This window comes from Dromaius novaehollandiae, chromosome 27 (genome assembly GCF_036370855.1).
Source record: "Dromaius novaehollandiae isolate bDroNov1 chromosome 27, bDroNov1.hap1, whole genome shotgun sequence".
Lineage (NCBI taxonomy): Eukaryota > Metazoa > Chordata > Aves > Casuariiformes > Dromaiidae > Dromaius > Dromaius novaehollandiae.
Window position 1 is genome coordinate 2753558 of NC_088124.1, and position 27336 is coordinate 2780893.

Here is a 27336-nt window from a genome sequence, read left to right on the forward strand (position 1 = left end):
AGAGCTGGACTAGACAATCTCTTGAGCTCTCTTTCAACCCAAGTTTTCCCCTCATCCACTATTTCTCATTTAGCCTATCCATAGGCAAGACCAAGAAGCTGTTTCAGCCCTAGAAGCCCATCTGCACCTTTGCCTTGCAGACCAGCAGCTGCAGGTAGGCAGGGAAAGTGCAGGGGGCCCCCTGAGCACCCCCAGACCCCTTGGGACTGCTGGGAGCCCCCAAGGCCTTGCTAAAGCCCCTCCTGCTCTCCCCACCACAGGATATTTTAGGGCTAGATCTCTAGCCTAGCATATCTGACCTGGCCCTGCCCACAATATACAGACAGAGCAGCCTGAGAAGAAGAGCTGACTTAAAGAAGGGGGGGGACAGAGAAAGCAAGGCAAAACCCAGCCCCACCCGCCGAGCCCCACCCCAGCGCCTCACTGACGCGCGCCCCCTCCCGCCCGGCTTTTATACCTGCGCCAGGGGGCGGGGCCTCCCTGCCCTCACCTTTGCCCTTCTCCATCATGGCGGGCCCGGCACAATCAGGTTGCGCGCATGCGCACGCCAGAGCCTTTAAAAGCGGGAGGGGCGGCAGGTTGGCTCCTTCTTATCCAGCATTTTTTTTCCCTGGGGTATAAATTTTATTTTCTTCTGTGGGCTGAACTGGGCTGGCAGCGAAGACAAAAGCAGAAAAGAAATGAGGTATAGAGAGACGTTGGTGGCGTGACGTCAGCGCCGCTTGCGGCGGGCGGGAGGCTCGGCGGGTGTTGCCTGAGGCGAGGGCTGAGGTGAGGGCGGGTGGCCGCAGCCGCGCGGCTCCCGGCAGAGCGGCCCTCTCTGGTTGTGAAGGGCTGAGGGGGGCTCAGTGCCCCGTGTCACTGAAGAGTGCTTGTTGCTGCGTGCTGTGCCTTGTTTCACGGCACTGTGTTCACATCTGGGCACAGGCAGCTCTGCTCTGACCTAGCTGAACCTCTTCTGACCTCACCATGTGGTTTTTGCCCCCCAGCCCTGGCCTGTGCACTAGTAACAGAGCTCTTGGGTGCCTGCAAGGTGCCAGGCTTGAAGTTAGAACTGGCTCTTCAGCTGCTGTGGAGGCAGATGTGACAAAAGGCTGGGCCTTGTCAGTAGTGGCTGCAAGGTGCTGGTGCTACCAAATCATGGGTGGACTTGAATGTATTGATTTTGGCTGCTGAAATAACTATTATTCCAAAGCTGAAAGCTCTAATTACAGTAGAAAATGTTAGGATGGCTTTCTCAAAGTTGTGCTTTTGGGGTCTTGTTAACACCTTCTGTTGTTAACGTTAGCCTGTCCAGATGAGACACTTGGATTCTGCCCCAGAACCTGCAGGTTTCTGCATCTTTGCACTGGCAGCACTCAAGCCTTTAAATGTCAAAGTTGAACTTTTTGCTGTTTCTTTTTCCTAAATGCATTATGTGGCTGCCTGTTTGCTGCCTGGGTAGTAACAGCAACCCTATAGCCAAGAACATTGAAAAGATCCATAGCAGCATGGGCACAGTGCAGATGATGAATGCATCGAACAAGTTGGGAGTTACTCCAATTGCCCCTTACTGTAGTGATGGGGAAGTGGCTCTTTGGTTTTCTCTCCTACCTAATAGAGAGGAAAATGTAACTTATACTCTGATACTATGTAAGATCTACTTCTAAGGCAGCTTAACAGTGTAGCAGGGTGATCTTACAGCTCTGGTAAAGGCTAAAGCTTTTTTCCTAGCCTGAAGTGATGTCTGCCCTAACTCCTTCAGAGCAGAAGTGAGAATCTGCTACAGACATGACATTTGAGCAGTCTCCTTGTCTTTGACGTCCCACCTATCAGCCAAAGCAGAGAGACTGAGTCTCACCTACTGCAGTGGTCCATTTGTCTGCATGCACTGTTCACTATAGGCCTTTGCCTGCAGCTGTAGGACGCCTGTGCAGACTGTGGATTTTGTTACCATCAGCACAGTTCAGCTGGCCCACCTGTGGCTCCTGTAAACAGTGGCATCTTTATCATGTGTCTGGATGTGATGCTAGTCACATGAGTAGGGGAAGGATTTCTGTGGTTAATGTTAAAATTAGTACAGAGTGTGTCTTTCGTATGCCACGTCCCTGTTCTAAGAAACCACGTATGGTGGGGCACATGGGAGCTGCCAAATTCACAGAAATACAGGTATGTGAGGCAAGATTCTAGGATGTATTATTAATCCCTGTTTTTTCTTTACTGTTATAAAGGTTACTAACGAACTCAGTGGCAAAAATGTTGATTGTCTAGTCAACTCAGGTAAAATGGTCTTTAAGACATACTTGCTGTAGATTTTATCTGCTTCTTTCTATTCATACTCTATTAGATCCACGTAACAGGGCAATTATGGCTTTTCTCTTTGCCTAGATGAAACAACATCCAGTAGTTACACAGAGTGAAGTTCTTGGCACTGGATTTTGGCTACAAATTTATAGCATGCAGCAGGCATCTTTCTGAAGTTGGTGCTAAAAGTTGGTTTGATCATAATGTGCTGTGTAGTGTTTGGTCTCTTTTCCTGGAAAGGTGTCTGGTTTTGATTTAAGTTTCTGTGATGAAAACAGATCTGCAATGTGCATTTTATTGCCGTTGAGGATATTTGCAGCCTGCTTCATATCAGGAAGTATATGGAGTTCCTTTGTACCTGTAGACCCCTATGTGTAGATATAGTGAAGAATGGGTTTATTTTGGAGTATTAACATATTTTTCACTCCAAAACCCATGAATATTTTTCTAAATTCTTGCCCAGTTCTGCATTTAAATGTGTAAGAGGAAAGGTTGTGTCTGCCTTGGTCTCTTGTGGGTTAGCTGCAGGGTTATTCTGACACTTTAGTTTACTTTTTCAAACATAAGGCATGTGGGAAAGGTCACTAATCTGCTGTGTCTTAGCTCTCTTGGAGAGATCTTGTTAGGGACTTGGATATGATGGATTCACAGCTCCTGTTCTTTCTAAGGCTTGCCAAATTGGTCTGTGTTCCCACTGGTGGTGGCACTGCTGCTGCAACTCCTGCTGCTGCCACTGCATGGGATGCAGGCATGGGATTTGGACTCTGATTAATCCTTTTCATGTGAACAATAAAAACAGCAAAATGCATCTTTGAGGACTTGATTTGCTTACTTGAAAACAGCCTGGCTTGCTATTTTGGGTTGCATTAGCTCAATTCTTGATGAAAACTAGGTGGCTAACTCCCACTGAACTGGGAGCAGGTGTTTGCTGTTGCTAGAATATTGTTAGGAGTCAGCAGCTCCTGAGAAAGCTTCAAGCCCATGATGGGGGCTTCAAAGCAGGAAGAGCTAAACCAGGTCATCTGAGAGAGCTGAGGCCACAGCCTGGGAAAACAGGTGAAAAGTGAAAAGCTTGGGGGTTTTAAATTGCCCTCCTGGTGTGCAATAGTGCTGGCTTGATGTGTCTGGGGAGGGAATGAATTATTCTTGGCCCTGGAAGGGAAATTGAGGCAGGATGGCTACAAGGCCCTGTGGAGCCACAAGAGGGTGCTCCCTGACAGCAGTTATTTGCAGACAGCATTTAGTGCTGGTGGCATGTCCCCGAAAGCTGGTCACCCAGGCAGCTCAGTGCCCCAGTTCTGCTGTGAGGCCCTGTGGAAGGAGGACAGGCAGATGGGAGCATCTCTGAGCCCAGTGTCAGCCTTCTCTGGGAGAAGACTTGGCAAGTCAGTGTTTCCAGGTCGGAGCTGTATGTTGATGTAACACTGGAGTGGGCTAATAAGTAGACAAGGTGCATGGGCTGGGTATGACACACATTGCCAAGCTGGGAGAAATAACTTTCCCCTGCGTGAGTGAGCTCAGAGCACTGTCAGAAACGCATCTTCGTCTCACACTTCTATTTCACTGCACTTTGTGCTGTAGCCAGGGAGATGCCAGGGAAACTCCTTGATTAATCACCTTAGGGACAGAGTGTTTAGACAAAAAATCCAGTGTCTATGGAGGCCAAAAAAGTGACTTAAATAGATTGTCACTAAAATTAATTTGTCTTTTACATGAGCAGATTTGAACCTAAAATAAAACCATTATCTTGAATTTCTACAGTGAATTCCCCCTCCCATCCTTTGCTTTTATCTCCTAATGTAACTGAAGGCAATGCCTAATTCTTTAGGCAATGCTTAAATGTTTTGGACCCTGCAGCATCACAGATTGCTTCTGACTATTCACAGAAGCAACAGGACAGTATGCCTGGCTCTTTGTACAGAGAAGCAGGATACAGACAGGTTAAAGGCGAGGCTGATGAATCCTGTGGTGCTGGGAGAGTCTTGCTTTGGCTTTGCATTTACATTAGAAAGAACTTTTGCCATTGAGCCTCAGGCTTGGAAAAATCAGTGAAAAAATCACCAGCTGGGGTGAGTCTCCCTTGTTTGTTCTCACCTCTGAGGAGATTAACTGGACTTCTTTCTGAATAGGGCTAAACCCAAGGCCCTTATGTGATTCCTACAAGTAGCTGCAGAATTGTTGTAGTTGGAGCAGAGGCAGTTTTGGGGGAGAAATTTGGCATGATCCTGCAATATCCCAGCCACACAATGGTCCTGGTACTTCAGGCAGCAACTTGGAGCCAGCCAGCCATTGCCTTAGAGCATGGTAAAAGGAAGCCCCAACAGCTAGGCCCAGGGTGGCCCTAAAGATGTCTGTGGCTCATAGTTAGCATCTCCTGGCAATGTGGGGCTGCATGTTGAACCAAGTGTCACGGAAGAGGGGCAGGCATGTGGCTGGTGTGAGCAAAACTTCTTCCAGGAAGTCTGAGTGGAGAATACAGCCTGGGCTAATCCCTACTGATATCTGGAGAGGAAACAGTGTCTGTGTTTTGGAAATCTCTCAGGACCTTTTCTTTTCTGGCAAGCCATGTGCCCCAGCAGCTCCAAAGCCTGCAGTCAGTAACTTTTTTCAAGTGCTTTTGCATCAGCAGCTTCAGACTTCAAAATATTCCCAGTCCTGCACATGGTTTGTCCCTGACAAGGATCCTCAACTGTTGCAGAATTTTTAGGTCAGCAATGAGTGTTACTACAAGTATAGCCTGCTTAAAAAATTTGGGAGGTGACTCACTGTGCAGCCTGGCTGAGCTCAGCCCCTCCTAAGACTCTCCCTCCTGCCCTGAACATCCTGATCAGCTAAAAGCTTCCTCCATGCATTTAGAGTATTCAGACGCTGCTGTCTAAGGGAATTGATTTTGTTATGCATAGCTTAGTGCAAAGACATTCAGGATGTGACTTGTCCTTTTTTTCTGTGACAGCTGACCGTATTTCTGCACATCCTGTGGTCCATGTGGGAAGCAAAGCCACTACAGCTTGCAGCTGGGCAAATCCCACAAGGCAGTAGCACCAGCTCATCCACGGCACATTTGTCAAGGTAGGTACTCATGCTTGGAATCTGACAAGCTGCGCCTCTGACTCAGAGTGGTAAGGTGATTCGTTGTCTCTCAGAAACATGAAGAAATAGAAATGAATTCCTCAAAATCTTTCTTGAAATGACATGCGTATCAGAAACCACATGTAGGTTAGAAGTGCTGCTGCATTCCCAGAACACTGCAGCATCAGGTCATAACTTTGTCATTGCAGAAGATCTTTGAAAGAAACATTTTGGTTTGGAATCAGTCCTGACTGCACCTCCTGCAGAGCATGCATGGCTCCTTCCTTAGTGCACAGTTTGAGTAGGGGTAGCTGTAATTCCTAGGATTTTGAAAAATGTCATTTTATGGCTCACTATTTTCACTCCAGCTTTTTGGGGTGCTGGTTTTGTTTTTAGTTCGCTGTTGGGTGGATTTCTGATTATTTTAACTCCCTAGGTAGAAAACCTTACTTTCCTCAGATACTGCCCTGCATTTTCTTTCGTTTGAACGCACATTGATTTCTCTCTAATTCATTTGGTTGCCTGAAGTGGTGCTTCAGGCTGCTGACCCTGGGTGGCTGGTTTGCTCAAGGCTGTGCTTGGCTTTCTCTGCACAGCTGAGATGAACAACCAAGAGGCAAACAAGCAGGGCTTCTCTGCTAGGAGCCTCTTCTGACCTAGTGATGGAGACATGGTATGTGTCAAGCAGTGCAAGGGCATTTGGCCTGGTAAAACAAAGCAGGCCTGAAACTGAGGACATTGTGCAGGGATGCATGTGCTCTGTATTCCCTCCTGCTGTGGGCAAAGAGGCCATAAAAAAGCTGCTGCATTTCCACAGCAGGATTTCTCAATTCCTACTTAGGCCATCTGGGTCACTTCAACTGAGGTCAGCTGGGTTTCTTTTGCACTACCAGCCCCACTGATGAGATTGGGATTGGGTAAGAAGTTAAAACAAATAGATTTACTCTTAATCACATCTCTGCATTATTCAGAAAACTTGTAAAACATGTTACTAGGATGGCTTAAATGATGTGTTTGGCTTGCAATTTGAGTAACATAGTTGTCCAGCTGCATTTAGAAAGTAATGCAGTAGTATCTCACATTTCTAGCTCCCTACCCATGCTGTTGATTTTGGAAGAAGAGGGCTTGAACTCAGGGCTTGAAGGAGCATTGGGGATGTTGTGGGGTCTTTGTTTCTGCAAGGCTTGAGCTATGTCAAGTTTTTTCCTTGTCCTGGAGTTAGAGATCAGTTTTCTAATACCACACAGGGCACCTGAGCCTATAGCTCTCCTGTTTAGGTCCTGGGAACCTGTATTCCCTAGAAAGCTTTACTATGCCCAGCATGGCATGGGAAGAGAAGGAACTTAACACATGCAGAGCAAAGCAGCAGGTATCTCTGTGCCTTCTCCACTTCCACCTGTGGCATGTAGATAGTCACAGCTCACAAGCTGGTTTTGAGCAGCCTCAGCTTTGGCTGCACGGGCTGAGACACATAAATCCATCCAGGATGCCAAAAGGGAGACAGGAAGAGGTTTTGATGGAGCCAACACAAATAAGCATCGGGTCTTTTAGTGTGCTCAAAGGTGCACATTGCAGACACAGTATTGCCAGGTCAGTGACTTCAGTCAGAGACAGCAGAACGTAATTATATCAATCTTTTATTGAGCACTCACAGGTCTGAATCTGTTTACATCAATGCAGCCTTCAGCTATTTGACATTCATGCCTGTGGTCCCCAGGCTTCTTTGGATGAAACTTCCCTCTGTGCCATTTCCCTTTGTGCTCATGCTCAGAATGTCCAGCTTGTTAAATGCTTTGAATCTATGAGAGTTTAGCACCAAAACACCTCCTAGGATCTTGGATGTGCCTGATATGTCCTGCTAGGACAGAGCCCAACAGATAAATGCTCTGGAACAAGAATGCATTACCCTAGGGAAGTTGTGCTAAGCTGGTTCATAGCTTCTTTGGGATGTCAGTAAATAAATGGCAAAATATCCTGGGGGGGGGGAAAAATTAGCCACTTTTAATTTGGAGTATCCAGATTTGGAATTTTTTGCCAAGCTCAGCAGCAGTAACCTATCAGTGAGATCCCCTGGGGTGTCCCTGGATGTCCCCCTGCTCTGCACCCTCCCCTCCCTCTGCTGAGGTTTTAAATTGCCTGAGCGCCTCACCCCCTGGCCACAGCTCTTTTAGGCAAACCAGGCACCATGTTTCGGAGGAGCTTCTGGAACCATTTTACCATGGAGCTGATCTCTTCCAGCAATCCCCACAGCTGCTGTAGCCTGCAAAAGCAAAATAAACAGGCACAGTTTGACCCGTAAATGCAGCAAAAGAGGGAGGGTGTCAACAGTAAATGCACATTGCAATCCTCTTTTCCCTTGCTAAACAATTCTGCAGTGGTACTGCTAACTGTATCCTGCTCTCCCAGAGAGCTCTCCTTTGGAAAATACCAAATCTTCCCAGAGAGGAAGGGGATGCCATCAAGCCTATCTTCCACAAGGGAAATGGATGTGTGTCACCTCGCTCTTGTCAGTGGAAGAGGGACTCCACACCAGCCTGCACTGCCCCAGAGGCTTTCGCATGTGTTTCCATTGGAACTTCCACCTAAAGGCTGTTAGAGCCTGTTGCACGCCCCAGCGCTGAGCTTGCACGGACCCCTGCATGCCCAGCACTAATCTCGTGCCCTCTCCCTGAAGCCTTGCTCCTCTTCCCATCTACCTCCAGACATGGCAGATCTCCATTGCTGAAGGCAGAGCCAGTGGTTTCCTTATCCAGCTCTGCCCCATCCCTTTATCAAGATGCTCTTACCCCTTCCTGACAAAAGCTGGCATCCTGGCAGGGAGCACATATAGTTGTAACAGGACTTTTGACAGTGGATCCCGCAATCCAAACTGCTGCTTCCTCCACCGAGCCAGGCCTGCACCCGTGAGTGATGACACAAAGAAAGACCAGCCATGAGAAATAACCTAATAAATGCAATAGTTGCTCTTGACCAGCAGTTCCTGCTGCAGCTCAACCCATGGATACTGGAGCCCAGGCCATGATCCTACCTGTCCCACTCTCGCAAAGCCTCTCTGGGATGGCTACTGCCCGTGGTTGCTAAAGAGCACTGCTGGCACTGATAAGATATAAAAAGCCTCATAATCCCCCTGGCCTGCTGGCTCTAAGAGGGGGAGCAGCAGCTAGAGCTCTTGTGGAATGTGCCACAAAGCAGATATAGAAATATTTAATATATCTCTATAATATCTTAAATATAATACTGCTCCCTTCCAAGCCTGCAGCAGCTCTCAGTGGCCGCAGCCACTACCAAAGCCCGAGATCAGTACCCAAAATGCTACACCTGGAAGGAAGCGTGGTGCCAGGTACCGTGGTACCCTTCTGCCTAGGCTGTTCAGTGTCCCATTGGATCGTGGCAGGTCAGTCTTCCCACACATGCTGGCAAATCGGAAGTTGCCATCAAAATAGTTTGTGCCAAAGGCATCTATGAGACACAAAAAGAAAGAGCTGATGTTCTCAGAGGCTGTCCAAGCTGGCTGTGGGCAGTAATTAATACTTTAGGCTGCCCTTTGGGTCTCAGGGTAAAACCTACCATTCCTGCACAGGAAAAGGGCGGTGTCCTGATACCCTTGGGAAAAAATGTCATTCAGGACCTGCAAGAAGAAACACCTGAGGTCACAAATGTGCGCTCAATCCAAGCACTGGCAGCATCAGTCCAAGGCCAGGAGCTGTTTTGCTGTGGAGAGTTTTGGACTGAGCATTTAGAGTGCAGCAAGCACAAGGTGCTTTACAGCCACCAAAGCACTGGTTCTTTGCAGGTTGTGAAACCAAGGTGGACCCCATCCCAGGTTGGCCACCCATCTGCAGTGACTGCCAGAAGATGCAACACAACTGGGGACTGCCCCAAGGCCTGGCTCCTCCCCTTGTAATCTGAATAATTAGCAATGGAGATTGATGTGAACCTTAAATCTTGGGAAGGCAGGTCCGGCACTAATTTTCTTTACCCAAAATGAAGCTCGGAAGAAGATATGGCAAGTTTACCATGGAGCTAGGTGGAAAGAGAGCGTAGCTAATCCTGCACAGGTTTTCTATTGAGATCTGAATGCTGCCATTAAAGATCTGGAAACAGAAGAAGATAGCAGGACAGTCCCGTGGACAGATATCAAGCTCTCCTGTGAATGGGGACACAGTGATCACGGCTTCCTCCAAGCTGGAAACAGGCTGCAAGCCGGTGAATCCTCCATCAACATATCGCTGAGGGAAAAGAGCAGAGGGAGGATACGCTCTGAGAAGGGGATTGCTACAGAGTCTACAGCCATCAAGAAGAAAACAAGCAGCTACAGTAGACAAACTTCTGGCAGGTGCCAGTTCCAGCATGTCCAGTCTTCCCACTTGCAGCAACATCCCTTCCCACCTCTCACTCTTTATCTCTGCATCTCCCAGCTCCTCCTCGGCACCCTGCCCACGGCACCAAGGAATGCGAGGGACTCCACGAGGCAGAGACCCACCATCCCAGTGAGAGAGGGGCCATAAACTAAGTCTCACCCTTATTATATCCTAAGGTTATGCTGGCACAGCAGCTGTAAAAGGTTTACCTGTCACACTGAGCATAGTGCTGTCATCCACAGCAATTATTAAAATAAAAACATAACTGTTTTATTTGCAAAACTTCATGAGATTATTCCAGGAGTCATTAGCCAATTCAAATGTCACTGAATTTATGGTGTCATATAAACTTCAAGTCCTCTGTCTCAGGTTTGGTCTTGTTCTGTTTTTCTTCTGAGCTCAAGCAGTAGGATTCCCACATTTAATAACTGCTTGCAAATCCCTAGAGGATTTACTTGGCAAGGAAAATATAATTTGCTCTATTCTGACAGGAATCTGAATTTACCACCCACCTCAATAGGATCTGAAGTTGCAAGGACTGCAGCTGATTGAATTAAATGCTCTTGAAATGAAAGTGTAGAGGAGCCTTTCCTCTAATGTCATAGAGGCATGGGTCCTGCAAACTCTGTGGACTTGGCGAATGCATTCTGCAGTCTGGGTTAAGATGGGGATCTGACCTGCAGCCAGTTACTGACTTCAGTGGCCTGAATAGGCTCAATCAGTGCAGTCTGACAAGTCTGGGAGATATCCCAATTTTATACCAGCTGCAAATCTGGTATCGTGGCTTGGTGGGCTTTGACCCACAGGTTACCACGCATCAGCTGCTCTGTGGTAGGTGTCCATCTGCAGATGCTTAACCATCACACTGCATGGAAAATGGAAAGTACTGTATTCTTTTATTAAGGGTTAGCTACAAACTAGCTCAAATTTGTTGACTTATTGTGGTGTTTCACAGAGTATGAATATGCACGTGGTTGGGGGAGGATTCCTCCCACAAGCTTTTGATATTTCAGTCATACTTGTCTGCACCTGAGCTGTACTGCCCAGGATAACTGGATTGCGTGTCCCAAGCGTGGGCATCATCTCACTTTGAAGATCTGCAAGGCAAGTGCCATGTCCAGTCATCCAGGCTGTCAGTCAGAAAAGCAGAAGGCAGATGGCAATTCAACAAAGCTATAGTCTTAGGTTGGGATGAAGAAGGTGCCTCTGTTACCTAAGATGCCTAGATGTTTATATCCTTCTCTGCTCAAGGGAGTGTAAAGTTTAAACCCAAGAACATACTGCTGAGAGCATGTGTTTTGTTGGAAATAGCACTCACCACACCTCGGTAGGACGGAGGGATGAATCCACAGTAGATAGGAAGAAAGCAGCTGCAGAGGAGAGCCTGGGGGGGAGAGGGATTACAGAAGGATTGCGGTAAGGTATACATTTCTATGAAAGTTCTTCTGAGCAAAGGGCTGTTTGACTGAGTGCATGCAAATTCAGGCTTGACAAATCACCTGGAGCCTCACTGCCGATACCACCTGGACTTTGCACGTGACTGTGTCAAGAGGAAAAGTTTCAAGAAGGCCAAAACATCTAATTTCATTAAAGCTGAAAGGCCTCTCTTGATAAGGGCATGGCACATCATTTTCACTGTATAGCTGCCAGCAGTATTACAGTTCTGTATTTCACTGTCCAAACACTGCTCTTTGACCTTGGAAAGGTGAAACTTTTAGGTTATTTTTCATACTTGAGGGTTTTTTGACAAAACCAAGACATTCTCTCAAAACATTTTGACTCTGTTGGGATTCTTCAGTGGCCGAACCATCCTGCTGGACAGTTTGCAACCATTCCTCACCAGTTCCTTGAGCTGGGAGTCAGTCTTTGGTTTTAACTAGCAACACGGGTTTCTGGGTTTAACCTAGGGCAGGCACCGCTAGTTGGATTTCAGCATCTCCATGTATTTCTTGCCCTCTATCATCTCCCCGGGACAACAAAGCCCAGAATCTCTTGGCAAGCTCCTTTAGGGTTTTACCCTGGGATTCTTTCTCCAGCAGCTAATTCACTGGTTAATCAGCTGTTGGTGGTTTGGCAACCCAGACTTTTTGTGCAGTGCTTTTCTCCCAGAAAAGTGCTGAGGCAACAAGGGAAATTACTGCCAACAGGACTTGTCCAAGGAGACACCCATCCAGAAAGCTTGGAGGTCATGTTAGCATTAATCCAGCTCTTTACAAGGAGTCGTTAGCACTTATTAGAGCTGAACAACATGTCAGCAAGAGCTCTTTGAGGCTGAAAGCAAACCTTCTGCTCTTTTAGTGTGATTTACTTCTGCCGGGCTCTGGACCCAACAGCATCTCCCTCTGCATACTTCCAGTCCCCTTCAGGCCTGGCGGAGCTCGCTGTGATGGGGCTGCCCAATGCTCTTCCTGCCTCGCAGAGAAAACAATGCAGCTGAAGTCACCGATGCTTACAGGACCTCCTCCCCAAAGGAGTAGCAGGAGGTCTTCTTACAGGCCTCAGAGGAAGGTCCCTTTACCTGAATGAGTTCCTCCTTGGAGCTGAACTCAGACACCATGACGTTCTGGCCATCTACCACCCGCGTGAGGGAGATGTGCAGCCTTCCCGAAGCCACTTGGTGGGAGTTCTCTGGTAGTGTCCTCTGTAAAACAGCCTTGATATTTGCCAGCAGGCTGCACCTGGGAGAAAGAGGGCCCAGGATGGTTTTCCTGGCTTCCTTTGCGCTTGCAAAGAAAAATTCTTTTAGGTCATCTGATACAGGAAAAAAAATAGAGAGGGAAAGTCAGCATTGTTATTGGCCTAGCAGTTATATTTTTAACCCTGTTTTTAACACTGCCCCAAATTAAAGCCCTTTGCTTCCAGTGGCAGACCTCAGTAGGATCTGATATTCTGGCTGAACGTTTTCCATGCTGTCTGTCTGCAGGAGCAGAGAAAGATTTCGAAAAGTCTGACAGTCATTGCACAGAGGCTTGGCTGTTTCCTCTTCCATTTCATTTGCTTATTTGTGCTCAAGATAAAGTCGCTTTCACCAGTGATGAAAAGCAGGTATTAGCCGTAATGCAGTTGAGGGCTGAAGTGGTGCTGTTGATCAGGCTCTATCTCTGTTTCAGTTTAGGGATGCCTAATTTGGCATTGCTGTTCCAGCGGGGGCTCAGATAGCCCTCACATTGGGTGAATTGTTTTGTTCAGATCGGCTTCTCCTGGAGCAATCCCCCACATGGATCGACTTGAAAAGCAGGGCCTGAAGTCATCTGTGGCAGGCAGGAGTGGGACCAGCCCTTCTCCCCCAGGCTTCACCAAGAGCCCCAGGAAGCAGGGACCGCTCAAAGGTGAGAACAAGGGAAAAACACCCCCCTCCTCTGCTTAGGACTTTCCTCCAAGCAGGGCGTCCTGGCTCCACTGTGCTGGGACTCACCCCGGTCTCTCACCTGAGCTCCCCCAGTGACTGCCCAGCTAGTCCTAATAGTCTTCACTGATGTCAGTGCATCCCAGAAGCTGGATTAAGGGAACATTCTGGACGAGGGCTCAGGATACATCAGGTTTTACAGGCTGTGCAGGGATGGAGGGGAGAAGAATGCCACCTGCCAGACCTGTGGCAAGCCCAGCAGTCAGCAGTGCTGAACTGATTCCAGGAAGGGAGCTAGATCCATTTGCCAAAATGGGAACAAGGTCACTTTGGAGGATACCAATGCCTTGGGTGGTTGAACTGGCGTGTCAAAAAAGTTTTCCAGTTCCCTGATCCTGCAAAGAGTTATCCTAGTACCCCAGGTAGGCTCCACAGGACTCCCGACCTGTGTAGAGCTAGCCATGCACTCGCCCGAGCACTGAGACCTCCCCCTTGCAGGAGCAGAAGTCACCCGGGCTGTCCCACGAGATGGCTTTAAAAATATGGCCAGACAGATGGATTACATGGAGTGTCCTGAAGGCAACTGCAACAACCCAGGTATTAAGAGGGGTTATAAATGTTTGAGCGGATGTTCAGGCCATGTGGCATGATGATTAATGCTTGGCAGGTTCACGCAGGGTCCCTGGGCAAGTCGAAAGAGCCTGAGATGCCCCCAGAAGGGGTGTTGGCCACAGCACAAGGATGCATCTGCTCAGTGCTGCCTTCCGATCACCCTGTGCCCTGGAAATGGGAGAAAGCTTGGAAAGACTGCCTGTGAGCTGCCAGGTAGGAAGCGTGAGCTGGCCGCAGCTCTGGGGATGGCTGGCCTGGCTGGCCAGGGTTCGACTTGCGGCAAGCGAGGGCTACGCTGGCATGCCATGCCATAAGAGTCCCTGCCTGTGCCGGTTTGCTGTGGGACAGGAGCATGTGCTCAGGAGGTGACCTGTCTCCCTAAGAGCCATCTGTGATGCGGGCCATCAAGACTGCAAGGGACAGCTGGGTCAGAGAGCTTAGGAGGTCCCAGGCATGGGGAGGAGGGCGGGCGGGGGCCACCAGCGCATGACCATAGCCACCCCACGGGATGCCCCATCATTGGTCCACCGCTGCACGGGCTGGAGACGCTAAACACGCCTTTAACCCTCTTCCTGCCCCGCTTCTCCCAGATACACATTTGACTGAGTTTGTGTGCAGGGAGTCACATGCCTTTTCTGTATTAAACACCCAGCCACAGTCATCACTATCCAAAAGGTCTTTTCTTTCCATGGGGCAGATGTTTTGGGCACAAGATCATCTTAGAGCCTCCACTATCTAATTAGATGGTGCCCTGACTCCTGCAGTGAAGCAGACCCACTTTCCAGCACTGATGGCCACAGCAGGAGCTGTTATACCTGCTTGACAGTCCTGGCTCCATTCTATTGCAACAGCATAAGAAATCAGGGAGGATAGTATTGGTGTCCTTGCTTATATGCGTGGAAGATCTTTCCCACATGGGCAAAAAGGTTTCTGACAGTTTGGTTCCCATTGCTTTGTCTAAATATATTTGCCTGATTTTTAAATTAGTTTTAGTTTCAGTGGGATGGTCCTAGCATATGTGAAGCAGAGGCTTCAAATACTGTAAAAGCTCCTTTGAAAATCCCACTCCTCTATAGCAGGTGGGCTCCAGATTTGCCAGAAATATAAGGGATAGTTATTCTATTTTTAGAACTCAGTATCGAAGCCAACAGTCCACAGGAAGGACAGAGGTGTGGGGCCCAACTCTGCAAGAGGGAAGGAGCTACATCAGGAATTCAGTAGCCCCATATGCCAAGAGGTCGAAACTTCAAGAGTTACAAATCTCATCTCCCAGAGCCCTGGTGAGTGATGAAATAGGCCATGGCTACTATGTCCTTGCAATGTTTTTTATTGCTAAGGGAACCTGAGTTTGTGGAATTGTACTGTCTGTCCAAGAATCCCACTATTATATTTTATCCTATCAGCCAACTTCAGTCGTACTTTGCAGAGGGCTAGAGCTCTCCTGGTCATGTCATCCCAACCAGCCTCATAGAAATAGAGGGAGCAGCAAGCCGCAAGGGCTCAGCTCTAGCATTGCACACGGGGAACCACAGAGAAACTCTTACGAGTGCCCAGGCTGCAGAAAAGCTGCAGTGGAAGCTTGTTCCTTTGGGGCCAGTTGGCAGTCCAGACCCGAGGTGCTGGGGCTGGAAAAGCAAGGTCAGCCACTACAGTGCTCCCAGAAACACCCCTCTTTGCTGGCCTGGCTTTCAGTGTGTGGCATGGGAGGAATTTTAAAGCAAGGGTGGTTTAGGGGGGAAAGTCCTACCAGGATTTAGTGGACTCTGTGCTCCTAAATCCCCTTGTAGCTTCTGAATTTCTTCCCTGCTTCCTCCTTCATTTTTTTGACCCTAAAACAGAGCCCTTGACCCCTGCTCCTCCTAAATGTCCACATTATTTGAGGCAGGACTAGGATGAACCTTCAAAGGCTTAAGTGTTGTTTATGCATGGACACTAATTAGGAATATGGTAGGATGTGATTATTAAAGTGGATTAAACGCATCCCCCTCCCTGGGCTGCAGCAGGGCCCACTGTTCCCACTGGCATCTCCACTGATGAGCCCATGTGGTTTTGCCAACGGGAAGGGTGCTCTGCTATTTGGACACAGGAATCACAGCATGCCTGTCCTTGCTCTGGAAAGGGCAAGTGGGATAACCCAAAGCAACACAAAAACAAGGCTGTCAGCTCTGTACATGGCTGTCACTCGCGTCCCCTCATAGCTAAGGAAGCCGATGAGCCTGATCCATAGGGAATGAGAGGGCTTTGCCTGTGCCTATCCTTCCTCCTCAGCCGCGTGGGTTCTCTTTAGAACACAGCTCTCCCAGGAGCTGCTAGCAAAAGAGGAGATCTGTTCCTTCAGCTGTTTAAGCAGGAAAACAAGACTATAAAATATTACATGTAAAATCCCCCCAACGCTCTGTGGTAACATGCTGTAGACTATAACAAACTTCTTCAGCTGGCACCACCCAAAATTGCTCTGGGGGCTGCAAAGAAGTGGCAGGATTTTGTACCTTATGATTAATATGAATAGCACCGGTAACGCATCCCCGAATCCCACCTCCAACTGTGACTGACTGAATCTACAACAGGTTGCTAACAAAAATCACCTTCTTCAACCTTTTAAGGCATTAGTGCCTATATTTGTATTTTGAAACAAAAGTCGAAAATGAGAAAATCCAGGCAATAGTTCTCTTACCGAGGTTGGTGCCACACACCACGGCCGCTGCGATGAGAGATCCAGCAGATGACCCGTAGACCTTGCATGCTGACCTGAGCAGCTCTGGAGCCAGCTCCAGAAGGGACTGCACCACTCCCACCTGATAAAGGACGAGAAAGCCACTGCCCGAAAAAGAGAGCGAGAATGGAGTGCCCGAAGCCCTGATATCCTCTTCAGCCATCTCTAGCCACTGAACTTGCAGAGAGCAGATTTCTGTATCTGGCTTGATATCCCGGTCTGTCCTCCTTCACTAGGCGAGCTTCAAGTTCTCATCTCCCCTGCTTTCTCCAGTATCATCTCTATTTGGTTACACACAAATACAGAAGATGGATTTTCTGCCTCCTTTTACGACAGATCCCCGAGGTGTTTAGATTCACAAGCTATTTTAATTACCTCCTGCGCTAAAAACAGTTATTTTTCTCTGATCAAAACAGCACTTACAATTCTCGACTGCAGCCAGTTCTTTGCTCAGGGCTCAGCCAAGGCTCCCTTTTATAATAAGCGATCCGAAGTCCCCCTGGAGCCCTCCAGGAGATGGTATCTGCATTACTTTGCCGTCACGCTTTGGAAGATCCCTGCAAATTTTCCTCTCTGCTTCGTGCTTTCTTCATCAAGGGTGTTTTTCTAAATAGGATTCTCCTTCAATCCCAGCTTAGGAGCAGCTCAGCACTGGGTGAGTAATGGCTTGCATAGGACACTTAAAGCCAGATGATGTTACACCAGGGGTGTATACAGGATGTTACACAGAGCACTCTGCGTGGCTGTGTTAGGTTTGGCAGTACTTCTTATATTTGCTCCCTACTGGAAGGTTTTACGTCTTTGCCAGTTTCTTAGATCTTCCCTGAAAGAAACATCCAAGGACTTGGATTTGTTTTCCTGTTCCCACCCAGCACTATACTTCCTAAAGCCCCAGGAGGATTCCTGCAGTAGCACGGTATCCTCCGAGTCCTGGATTGAACCAAAGGGAAACTGCTTTCAGGCTATCTTCACTGTCTGAATGAAAATTAAAAATAGTGAAAAATTCAGTACACATTCAGATTTGTATTGTCATTTCAGCCTTAATACTTAATGCTGCTGCCAACGTACAGAATGAAAATTGCCATTTTAAGTATATATATATTCATTAAATATGTAGTGAATACTGTCTCCTGTAATGTCCATATACATGCAGTGTACACACTGTATCATGAATATTATATATGTTACATTCAAGATTGTGTATATATTACATATATATGTAATATGGGCATGTAGATAATAACGGGCAAATCAGAGAGCTTTCATCCTCTGTGTTGGTGTGGCAGTTTGTCCACAACAGTACAAAAAAGCAAGGGACTGTCCCAGCATCCTGATGAAACCTTTGCAATGCTATTTTGCCCCAGATATTCATAAAGACATGAGGGCTTTTCTTGGTCTCTCCAGCCATTCCCGGGCACCAGCTGCTGGGCTTTTGCTAATCCACAACAAGAGCCTCTGCAAGAGCCTCTGTCAGCTGCCCCATCAGAGCCAGCGCCAGCACCAGGATAGGAGGAAGGGGACGACAAGGCAGGACTGCACCAGGACAATCGTCCATCCCTGGGGACGGATGAGAGATGGCCAACCTGGCAGGGTGAGGGAGAGCCCGGAAAGGCAGCAGCTGGGACTGAACTGGTGCTGCGCTGCGAGGACTTCATGGCATGCCCAGATGCCCCATGCTCTAGTTCAGATCCTCAAAGAATCCAGGCTCTGAGGACAGACCTTGAGGCAACAGCTGAGGGGATGTTCAGCCACATTACAGCGTTTTCCATAAATTGCCCTAACCGCTCTCCCCCTGCAGCCTGCGATGCCAGGAATGGCCTTATTGGTGCAGCGTCCTTCCCTCTTTGGGCTACTGCGAGGTTTCTCACGGGAGGCCCTGCAAAATCTCTCCGCTATCCTCATCCACTGTAAAAGCTGAGGCCTGGGGACAGGATCCCACAGGCCAGCTGTGTTGTGATCCCGTCCCTGGCCTGGTGCCATACTACCTGTGAGACAAAGCCTTGTCATCATCCTCTTAGTGACCAAGAACTTTGAATTGATTAATTCGTTAAGTGCAGAGATGCAGGATCCCAGCAGCACCCTAAGGTGCTTTCAGAAGAAAACTCCTTGCTCGCATTAAGCACTGCGCCAGCCCGCAGTGCTGGCAGGTGGCTATGGAGAGTGTGGTTTTCTTTCCTTCTCGTGCAGGATAACAGCACAGATGGCCGGCTCTCGTGATCTCAGGGATTTTAAGGAGAAGCAATTGCCTTAGAGATCTGAAACCATGGCCGGGAGTTTAGGGAAGGATGAACATAATACCGAGAGCTGGAAACCGATCAAAACTCCAGGGCTAATAACTTGCCCTTCTTTAATACCAGGAGATCTTCAGTGGCCACAGGCAGTCAGGGTCTCAATTTTATAACCACGAGATTAGGCCAAGATGTCAAAGTCACTAATGAGCAAAGACTTGAACCATGAGAGCCATCAGCACTAGGAGCCCACAGGAAGCTCTGTGTGCTAGTAGCAGGCATCACCACTCCAGCCCTCTTCCTGCAGCAGCCAGACCTCAAGGACACAGCAGTGTCATTATTTTTGGTTTGATAGTTTGGGAACACAAGCCTGTTGTGCAAGGAGCTGTAAACACTCCGTGTTTAGGTGGCACCACTCCCCCGATGAGTGGGAGGGAAAAGGACCCAGCAGCCACAAGAGGATGATATTTGGTTCAGCTGCAACATTGGGAACAGGAGGAAAAGGGAGTGGAAGAGATGAATGGTTTTCTCACAGTTGTTTTGCATGGCAGGAGTGTCCTATGCACAGAGGGAAGAAGGTGTCCTCTGGGAAGTCAGTGAGGAAACAAAACCCTCTTCTGCTCAATGCAAATCCAGTCATACACCCAATACTGCATGATCTCAAATGCAAAGCAAATAACCTGGCCACCAAAGGCTATTGTGTGATCCTCCCACCAGGTCCCCACTGTATGCCCGATACCATCTCACCCTGCCCTGGTCATCAACTCTATAAAGTTCCCTGGGCTCTTGGTGCTTGGTAGGGGCAAAGTAAGGTCATGAAGGTTTGCAAACAGTCAAGACCAGTTTCAGTTTCTCCTGCAATAGAAGTCTGATAAGCCTGGTTCACGGCCAAAAGGAAACACTGCGCTTGTGCTGCACTTACGACTGGCATCACTCGAACAGGATGGAGGAGTGAGATTAGATGTTTTTCACACTCCTAATCATGCAGGACCGACCCCTGTGAGGTACCATCCCCCGGGGCTTTTCATCAGCTGATGATTCCAGTCTCTGCTGATCTCTCATATGTTTCCTTAAAGGGTTTACAAAGAAGGGAAATTTTCATCTGTGTGGGGAAGGGCTGTTTCCTTTTTACAAGGACTCTGTTTCTCCATTTATTTGTGTTTGCACATTTGCAAGAACTGAAAAGATCAGTTCCTTTGGGAGAGGAGAGTGAGAGAGCGGCGCTGGATGTAACCCACAGATTTATATGCCATGGTCACAAATGAGGACAAGGGACACATAAAGCTGCCCTGAGGAGACCTGGACACACGGAGCTGAGCATCAGGAGAGATGGGGAGCATTGGCCCAGCCATCGGTTGGGCAAGGGCCACTCTGGTGAGTGGGACCCGTAGCAGAGTCAGGGATGCAGCACTGCACCGTGAAGGCTGGGATGTCCTTGGGACAGATGAGGCACCGCTGGGAAGGTGGAGGCCCTGCTTGGAGGCCCTCTCGTCAGCTCAGGAGAGCAACAGTTAGTCTCTCCTCTGGATCCCTCCTGAAACAGGCCTGGTCAGCTTCCCTGGGCTATTTGTGATATGACTGTGCTTCTTCATACCAGAAGGTGTTTCAAGGCCACAGTCATCAGTAAGTCAGCCAGTCCAGCCTCTTGCCTACTGCAGGACCCAAAGTTTCGTCCCCTTTCTCCTGTGCTTGGCCCAGCAGCTGTCTGACCCCAGCAAGGGAGATGCTCCTGTTGGCTTCCACTGAACTCAATAATGGCAAACCCAACACGGCCCTGAGCCAAGATCCACAGCCTTAATCCAGGGCCCTGCTTAGGGGTTTGGGCAAAGATTAGCTGGGAATGTTCCCAGTGATTATGGTTTAATCTCTTTGACATTTCACATCTTCTTAGACATAGTAGGCGAGACTCCAGCAGCTATAAATCTCCTCAGTCCACCAGGGAGTTATATCAAGTGCAGCCTCTGGGCCACTCGGAAACAAGCTTTACTCATTTCTTGGTGTCAGCACAATCTGCTTTTGCTAATAAATCTCCTGCTGCTAGAAAGGGAAGGGCCATAAATAGACAAAAATGGCTGGACAACACCATGTATCTGCTGTAAAATTTGCTTTGTTCCCCTTTGCATCTAGCTTGAAAGGAGCAGCCCACAACAGCTGTAGCAAGGCAAACTTTATTCCAAGTACAATGTCCATACACATCTCTCATTTCCTTTAGACAAGACTGGCTGGCACTCAGAACTGTCATATTTGAGAAATGCACTAGAAGAAGCTGTAAACAACAACAGATCTTTTGGCACAGAAACTTATCTTGGCAGAGTAGTTCCAGCCCAAAATCATGGTGATCTATCCTGCCTGTATGCAATCCACAACGCCATCCTAAATGTGACATTTGGTAACCCTGAGACTTTGCTGTCTATAGGATTAAAATAGCTTGAAATCAGGTGCTTCATCCTGCCGAAAATGGTTTTATTGTGACTATAGAGAAGGCTACACCATCTGCCACAGCCATCCCAGCGTGGCCGCATCACATCTTGACAGATATGCATCAGGCAAACTCATATACAGGCATTGCCACTCAAGGAAAACACTGAAAACCAAAACAGCCAGTAACGTGGGGACGGCAGGTCTGCATGAGCCTTGGGTCAGTCTTGTCCTGCATCCTATCTCCAAGAGCAGCCGGCTCTGGATGCTCCGGAAGGACACAAGCAGCTTGAGAGCGATAGATACAGGCATTTCACCTCCCCCAAGATCTCATCCTGATCACCGCAGCTAGGAGAAGAGCTAAAGCCATGAAATATAACATCTGCCATCCCTTTCCAAATGACACAATTAACGAAGATGTCAGGGAGCAGCAGGGGTCAGCTGCTCCCTATGGGACCTCCAGGCCAGGTGGGAGGACACTAAGCTGGTCCTGAGCCCTGGCTGCCAACCCCCCCCCCCCCGCCCCGGGGCCCCTATAGATGATAAATGAAAACCGTGACAACTGGATTACTGGCACTTTTAATACAGCATCATATTCAAGAAGGGAGCGTGTGCACATCTGTGCAGCACAAGCATCATTTTTGTGGACTTTCTGAACTGGATCTTTGCTTGACAGCAGAAGCTATATAAATTATATTGCACATACACATATATGCGGGTATATAAATACACATACACATACACAAACAAACTGTCAGGTAAAACACATGCATTAGATGAGAGCTAAAATGCAAATACAGGGCAACCCTAGAAATTTAGGATATGTTTGAATTACAGACTATGTCATTGCCCCTGCTAGGCAGCTTTTAAGCATTTCGTGCTGCAGTGTCTATTACCATTGTTTTCCTTAGATGATTTTAAATCCACGGGTCACAAATTACAGCAGATGCAGATCAGCTACAGGGATTGCTCCCCACACTGGTAAATCTGCATCCTTTGGTTCACAGACACGATGAGCACCAGCCGTGGTTGAGGAAGCACACTTCGAAGCAGCCGATTTCAGTCTGGGCTCTCGCATTTCTCTGTGTTGAACTTTCCTCTGTCCTGTTGAGACAGAATGAGACATCCATGAGTCCCTTCCCCAGGTGGGTGATGCTAGGGAGCCTGGACAGGCCTGAACTGGGGCTGGTGCTATTGGCATAGCACGGTCTCCTATATATGTTCAGTAGGAAATTTTCCCAGAGGAGGGCTGAGGTTATCCCCTGTTATATCTACGCTGTGCACTAAGGACAACCTCCAGGCTGCAGAGATGCAGCGCATAGGCAGGAAGCAAACCAAGTCATGCTTGTTGTTCATGCATGGGACAGGTGCCTGTTGGAGACGGATCGAGGCAACCTGTCCTACAGGGCTTCCAGCCTTTGGTATGGAAACAGGATCCAGCCCCTGAGCCCTACCCAAGATCCAGTCAGTGCTCATTAACCCCTCCAGTGCAAGCTGGCTTGACTGACGTCCACCTGTGTCTGTGGATCCATCCTTAAATTACACCACTTGCCCTAACTTGCTGCTAGCAGCTCAATCATGAATGCATAACTCCTCCATACCTGAAGAATTTTGCTGTAGGACAACGGTGCAAACGAATCTTCCAGGTATCGCGTGCCAAAGCCCATGATCCTGTTCACTGCCTGGTTGCAGATGCCTGCTACCCTGGCAGTGAGGTGCACAGCAAAGGCAAATTGGATTTCTTCAGGGTTAATGTTGGGCCTGCTGGCTGTCATTTCCTTGCTGACATAGGCATCAGCCAAGTTCTTGAAGGAGCTGTAGGACATTTCTTCGAAAAACATCCATAGTCTTGCATCTTCCTTCACCTGTTTAAGCAGCAAACAAATACACATGTTAAGAGTGAATAACTCAGTGTGTCATACTTGTGTTAGTGCTTTCACATCACACTGAGACTGCATTTGAGAGAAGGCAGACAGACAGACAGACATGATCACACCCAATCAAGGAATTAAAAGATGCCATTTCCTTGATTTCATGGAGCATTGTGGCTTGCTGCTGCACCGTGCAAGTCAGTGATGTTGCACCATTTTACGACAATACAGAGCTTGGCCCAAATTCCTTCTACCCATTCAGCCGAGAAGAAGTTTCCTCTTACCTTCTTATCCAGCTCATCTCCTGCACTCTGGAGGAGGGCAACGATTTTTGTGATGGCTTCCTCTGTGGAGAGAGAAGAATCATTTCCCACGTTATTTCCAGCCTTTTCTACAAGCTGCACACCAAGATGCTCTAAGGAGGTAATGCTGCCTATGTAGCCTCCCCAGAAAATTCTCCGGAGGAAACGCATATACCTCTATCCCTGGAAAATACATTTAAGTCTATTGATGTATGCCTTGTTTCCTCAGCCGGGAAAAAGACCCTCCTGTCTTTGAATTTCTCTCTCTCAAAATCAAGCCCTGATGCTGAAAATGAATCCAAAGGCCACCTACAGTTCTTGGGGTCACATAAACCCTTGGGACAGGCCTCAAATGGGTTTGGGGTCTTGTACAGGCTCTGTGCTTGGACACAAATCTCAGCGAACATGTTCTTGACACCTGCAGCAACAGTAGCCTGCGATGAAACGCTGTTGAGGGCAACACTCACCAACTCCATCCGTGCTAGTCGGTCCCTGCAGCTCTTTGAAACCGCGCTCGCTGTTCCCCTGGCTTTCACTGCCATGGACTATCAGTCCTATCTCCTCAGAGACTTGTGCGTAGTAGCAGTCAGGCTGGTCTATAACTGTTAGAAGAAAAACACACATTCAGAATCAAGGGTTTGGGGCGAGTCCCTCACTGATTAAAAGGGAAATGCAGGTGTGACGAGCACCTGACTAGCAAAATTCCTGCGTGTGTTCACTTCATGCTTGCGTTCACCGTGGATTAGTGCAGGCCATTAACGAACTATCAGACTGTGCTTTCTGAACCGTAAATGAGCTTCAGCGACTTGCTCTGAATTGACCAAACCTTTATCAAAATCATCTTGTCAACTTTTCAGCAGGGAAGGGCTCAGATGTACAGTAACCTGCTACACAAGTAACCTGCTGTGTCACAACTGTCCCCACTCACACCCTTAGCCAGCAACAAATTTAAAGCAACTTATCTTAGACTTTTAATAGTTTAAGATTTAATCTTGGATTCCAAATGCGGGTTTAAACTAAACTGCAATGTCCCTCATTTGCTACAGGTGGGAAACCTGTGCGTGGATAGCTACTGGGGAGCAGCTGACTTGTAACTTGCTGCACCCCCAAGTTTGAGTAATGAACTGTGCCTGTAGAGTTCCCCCCGGGGCCATCTTTAAGCAGCGGCAAAATTGACCCTTTCCTGGGACAGCAAGTTGAGTCAGGAGCCCCAAAAGCCTGTCCCAAAGCCCTGGAAAGCTGGGATGGTTGTTGGTGTGCTCCTAAGGGAAGGGAAGGGTTAGGGTTAGGGACTCAGCATTGGACACTCTCCCTCACTTTGCCAAACACGATCCCACATTCAGCTCCCCTCTGCATTGCCCCATCTTCCCGAGAGGCGAGGGTGCAGGGGCAGGGTCCCACCTGGCGAGGCCGGTCTCTGGATGTGCCTCAGCGGAAGGCAGTTTGGTCTCCTGGCTTTCGCTTCTGCTCCTGCCTCGCCCCGCTCCTCCTCCGCGGCAGTGTGCTTCTTAAACGAGAAAACCCTCCTGAGGCTGGGTCTCTTTTTCAGAGGTTTGCCCAGCGGCGGGGATGTGTTCACGTCTGTTCCAGGTCTTTTAACTACTTCTGTTTTGATACTGTGAGGAGCTTTGATATCTTTTTCCTTTGCCTTGTGCCCTGCATTTTCCTTCTGGTCATCAGTGCTCTTCTTGAAGAGGAAGTTTAAGAAACTTTTGAACCAGGCACGTTGGGTTTTCCCCTGGGAGGAATTCTTGCCGCTTTTCCGCTTCTGCTCTGACTCCTCTTTCGTGGAGTTCCCCAGAGCTGATGCTTTGCTCTTTTTATCCAGAGCCTCTTCCAGATCTGATGTTTTGGGTCCCTCCTCCTGCTCCTTCTTCGGGCTGATTTTGGAACACGAATACTTGCAGAAGTCACTTTCTGACCTTTGCAGCCTGGCTGCCTTTTTCCCTTGCCCTCCAGCTCTCTCCTGAAATCTTTTCTTAGCAGCCGGGGAGTTCTCGCAGCAGCTCAACGAGCGCCTGACGTAGATTTCAAGCACTTTTCTCGCCCCTTGCCTGTCTAGTGAGAGGATCTTTCCTGACGGGTTCCTCCTCGGGTCCCACGGTGGCATATCCACATCTGTAGCCTGTACGTTGCTGCAGAGGAAAACAACATTTGCATTGTGGTTTTTGCTTTCCTTGCCACATTGTGTAGTCAGATTGCGCATGACGGAAATAACTGCATTTTGGGCTCAACCCAAAGGGGAGCTCCTGGTGTCCGAGACTGTTTCAGTCCTTGGTGAATGATCAACCCTTTTTACAGTTGTTGTCTAAGTCCTCCTTATCTAAACCATGTTCACAGGGTTTTATGATGCTATAAGCTGGGCTATAGACACTACTGATGTAAGAAGTGAAACCGCAGATGGGAGGGACAAGCTGGTCACAGGTCTCGGAGGAAACTGCTGAGCCCATCGGCCCCCCCAGGCTGCCTCCCAAAAGTGGGTCCTCGAGGACCAGCACTGGCTGGTCCCACCTAGCTGTGTGGGACACAGCAGGTTTGCAAGGGTACGACGCAGATAATGTGCTGCTGAGTCTTCATATCGTAACATATCCCCCAAACTATGGTGAAAAACCACATCAAAAGCACCTGTCCTCTGACAAATCACACAATCCCCTAACCCCAGATTTCAGAGTATTTCCCCTCAAAGTAATGTCTGCTAAAAAAAACATTCCCAGACAAGGCCGGGTGCTTCCGGCCAGTCCAAGGCCTGACACCAGGTTTCTCACAACTGCTGACATGGCTCGTTCCCCCGTGCTGGCAGCAGGCTGCAGAGCAAACCCAGTGCACCAGGGCCAGGAGCTTCCTTGGAGAAGGCAATGTGGGAACCTGCAGACGAACTCAGTTGCTCCCAATTATGGCTGAGCACCTTGCAATGACACAGCCCCTCCATGTGCTCTTCCTAGCACAGGACTACGACTGACGCTTAAGATATCTGATCACAGTCTTTTTTCATCACTCTTTTCCTGTACATGTACAAGCAAAACTAAACAGGAGGTGCTACAGTTGAGAAAACAGAGCCCAGATTTTTTATCCCCTCAGACACTTTGTTGGTCTTCAAATCGGCTTTTGATAGAGTTACTCCTGAGCAAACCCTGCAAAAATTCTGCCCTGCACAGCCCATCAGTGCAAAGCCTATGTACCTTGCAAGTCCTGCTAAACTGTCTTTTGAACACTTGAGCTGGACTGAGCCATGACTATGTTTCATGCTGGCTCTGAGACCCAAACCAGACCTTTTCCACTGCCAAGCAATGTGCGAAGAGCAAACACTACAATCTGAATGGCTGCACTCTTGGCTGCACGGGAGCAAGGCAAAAATCTCTGCAATGCGGGAGCAATGCCAGCCGCTGCTAGGACAACCGGGATGAGCGCTGCACAACGCACATGCATACCGACCCACTGCAGTTCAGCCTCTCTCTGGATCAAGAAGGCAAGTTGCACCCGTCCAAGGCAACTCCAGAACCATCCAACAGCCCAGGACAATACCATTAATAAATCATTCAAAATAGATTTAATCACAGCAAAGTAACAAACCCCTTCTGCTTTGATTGATTCCAATTCATTGAACATAAATCATTTTTATTTGCTCTTTTTGTATTTACCTTTCCATTAGTAATTCTGCCTTTCTGGATATATGTCAAGACAAGCTCCTCGGCCACAAGTACTGAAGGTTGTCAGGCTCTCTTGGGAGTTGCCGTTTTTATACCCCAGGCTGGTTGCTTACTGAGCAACTCCTATTTTTAGCAGCCATTCAGGTATGAGAGAGGGCAATGCTTCCGCGTGGTGTTTCCAGTGCCCCCTCCCTCATGGCGGGAAGATACATCACCCGTATCTGGAAGGCAAGCGCGCGTGAGTTTCACTGGAGAAGAAAACAATTTCCTGGTGACAAAGAGCAACAAAACATATAAAACATCCATGTCACCTTGTGTAATGGCTGCCCTTTGAAACCAGCTATCTAAGCCAGATACTTTATTTTTCACAGGTGTGTTGCCATGTTTGGGCTTTGTCAGGTGATTTCTGCAAGAAAAGCAGAGAGAAGTCATATCTTCCTCAAGAAAATGAGGTTTAAATCCAGCATCCGGATTTGCCCATTCAGA

General features: G+C 48.3%; 3 protein-coding genes across 3 annotated transcripts in view; 1 reads left to right on the top strand and 2 right to left on the bottom strand.

The window, feature by feature from the left end:
- Nucleotides 1-568: 568 nt before the first annotated feature.
- The window catches only part of KCTD20 (potassium channel tetramerization domain containing 20), a 69189-nt gene continuing 42421 nt past the window's right edge, over nucleotides 569-27336 (top strand). Inside the window, exons 1-5 of the mRNA XM_064498140.1 lie at nucleotides 569-685; nucleotides 5237-5352; nucleotides 12903-13042; nucleotides 13727-13884; nucleotides 14801-14951. The gene's annotated coding sequence lies outside the window, so the exon portion shown is untranslated. The remainder of the gene's footprint in view (nucleotides 686-5236; nucleotides 5353-12902; nucleotides 13043-13726; nucleotides 13885-14800; nucleotides 14952-27336) is intronic.
- PNPLA1 (patatin like phospholipase domain containing 1) lies at nucleotides 7485-17047 on the bottom strand. The gene is made up of 8 exons (XM_026112036.2): nucleotides 16346-17047; nucleotides 12232-12464; nucleotides 11032-11097; nucleotides 9369-9581; nucleotides 8920-8980; nucleotides 8671-8811; nucleotides 8139-8247; nucleotides 7485-7612 (listed from the first exon to the last, which is right to left on the bottom strand). The coding sequence occupies exons 1-8, from the start codon at nucleotides 16545-16547 to the stop codon at nucleotides 7498-7500; spliced, it is 1140 nt and encodes a 379-aa protein (XP_025967821.1). The 5' UTR covers nucleotides 16548-17047; the 3' UTR covers nucleotides 7485-7497.
- LOC112990197 (uncharacterized) lies at nucleotides 20765-26907 on the bottom strand. Its single transcript, XM_026111784.2, has 6 exons — nucleotides 26842-26907; nucleotides 24605-25338; nucleotides 23671-23805; nucleotides 23186-23247; nucleotides 22632-22895; nucleotides 20765-22134 (listed from the first exon to the last, which is right to left on the bottom strand). Exons 1-6 carry the CDS (start codon nucleotides 26847-26849, stop codon nucleotides 22090-22092), a joined length of 1248 nt encoding a protein of 415 aa, XP_025967569.2. The 5' UTR covers nucleotides 26850-26907; the 3' UTR covers nucleotides 20765-22089.

Bases quoted from the DNA above. Each gene is read 5' to 3' on its own strand.
- PNPLA1 (XM_026112036.2), bottom strand. From the start codon at position 16,547: ATGGCTGAAGAGGATATCAGGGCTTCGGGCACTCCATTCTCGCTCTCT. The intron at 8,981-9,368 runs GTAAACTTGCCA...TTCTTCTTGCAG, and splicing joins TCTTTCCACCTAGCTCCATG to GTCCTGAATGACATTTTTTC. The intron at 8,812-8,919 runs GTAGGTTTTACC...TGTGTCTCATAG, and splicing joins CCTTTTCCTGTGCAGGAATG to ATGCCTTTGGCACAAACTAT.
- LOC112990197 (XM_026111784.2), bottom strand. The intron at 23,806-24,604 runs GTGGGACCCTGC...TTCTTCTAACAG, and splicing joins CCAGAGACCGGCCTCGCCAG to TTATAGACCAGCCTGACTGC. The intron at 22,896-23,185 runs GTAAGAGGAAAC...CTGCTTAAACAG, and splicing joins GAGATGAGCTGGATAAGAAG to GTGAAGGAAGATGCAAGACT.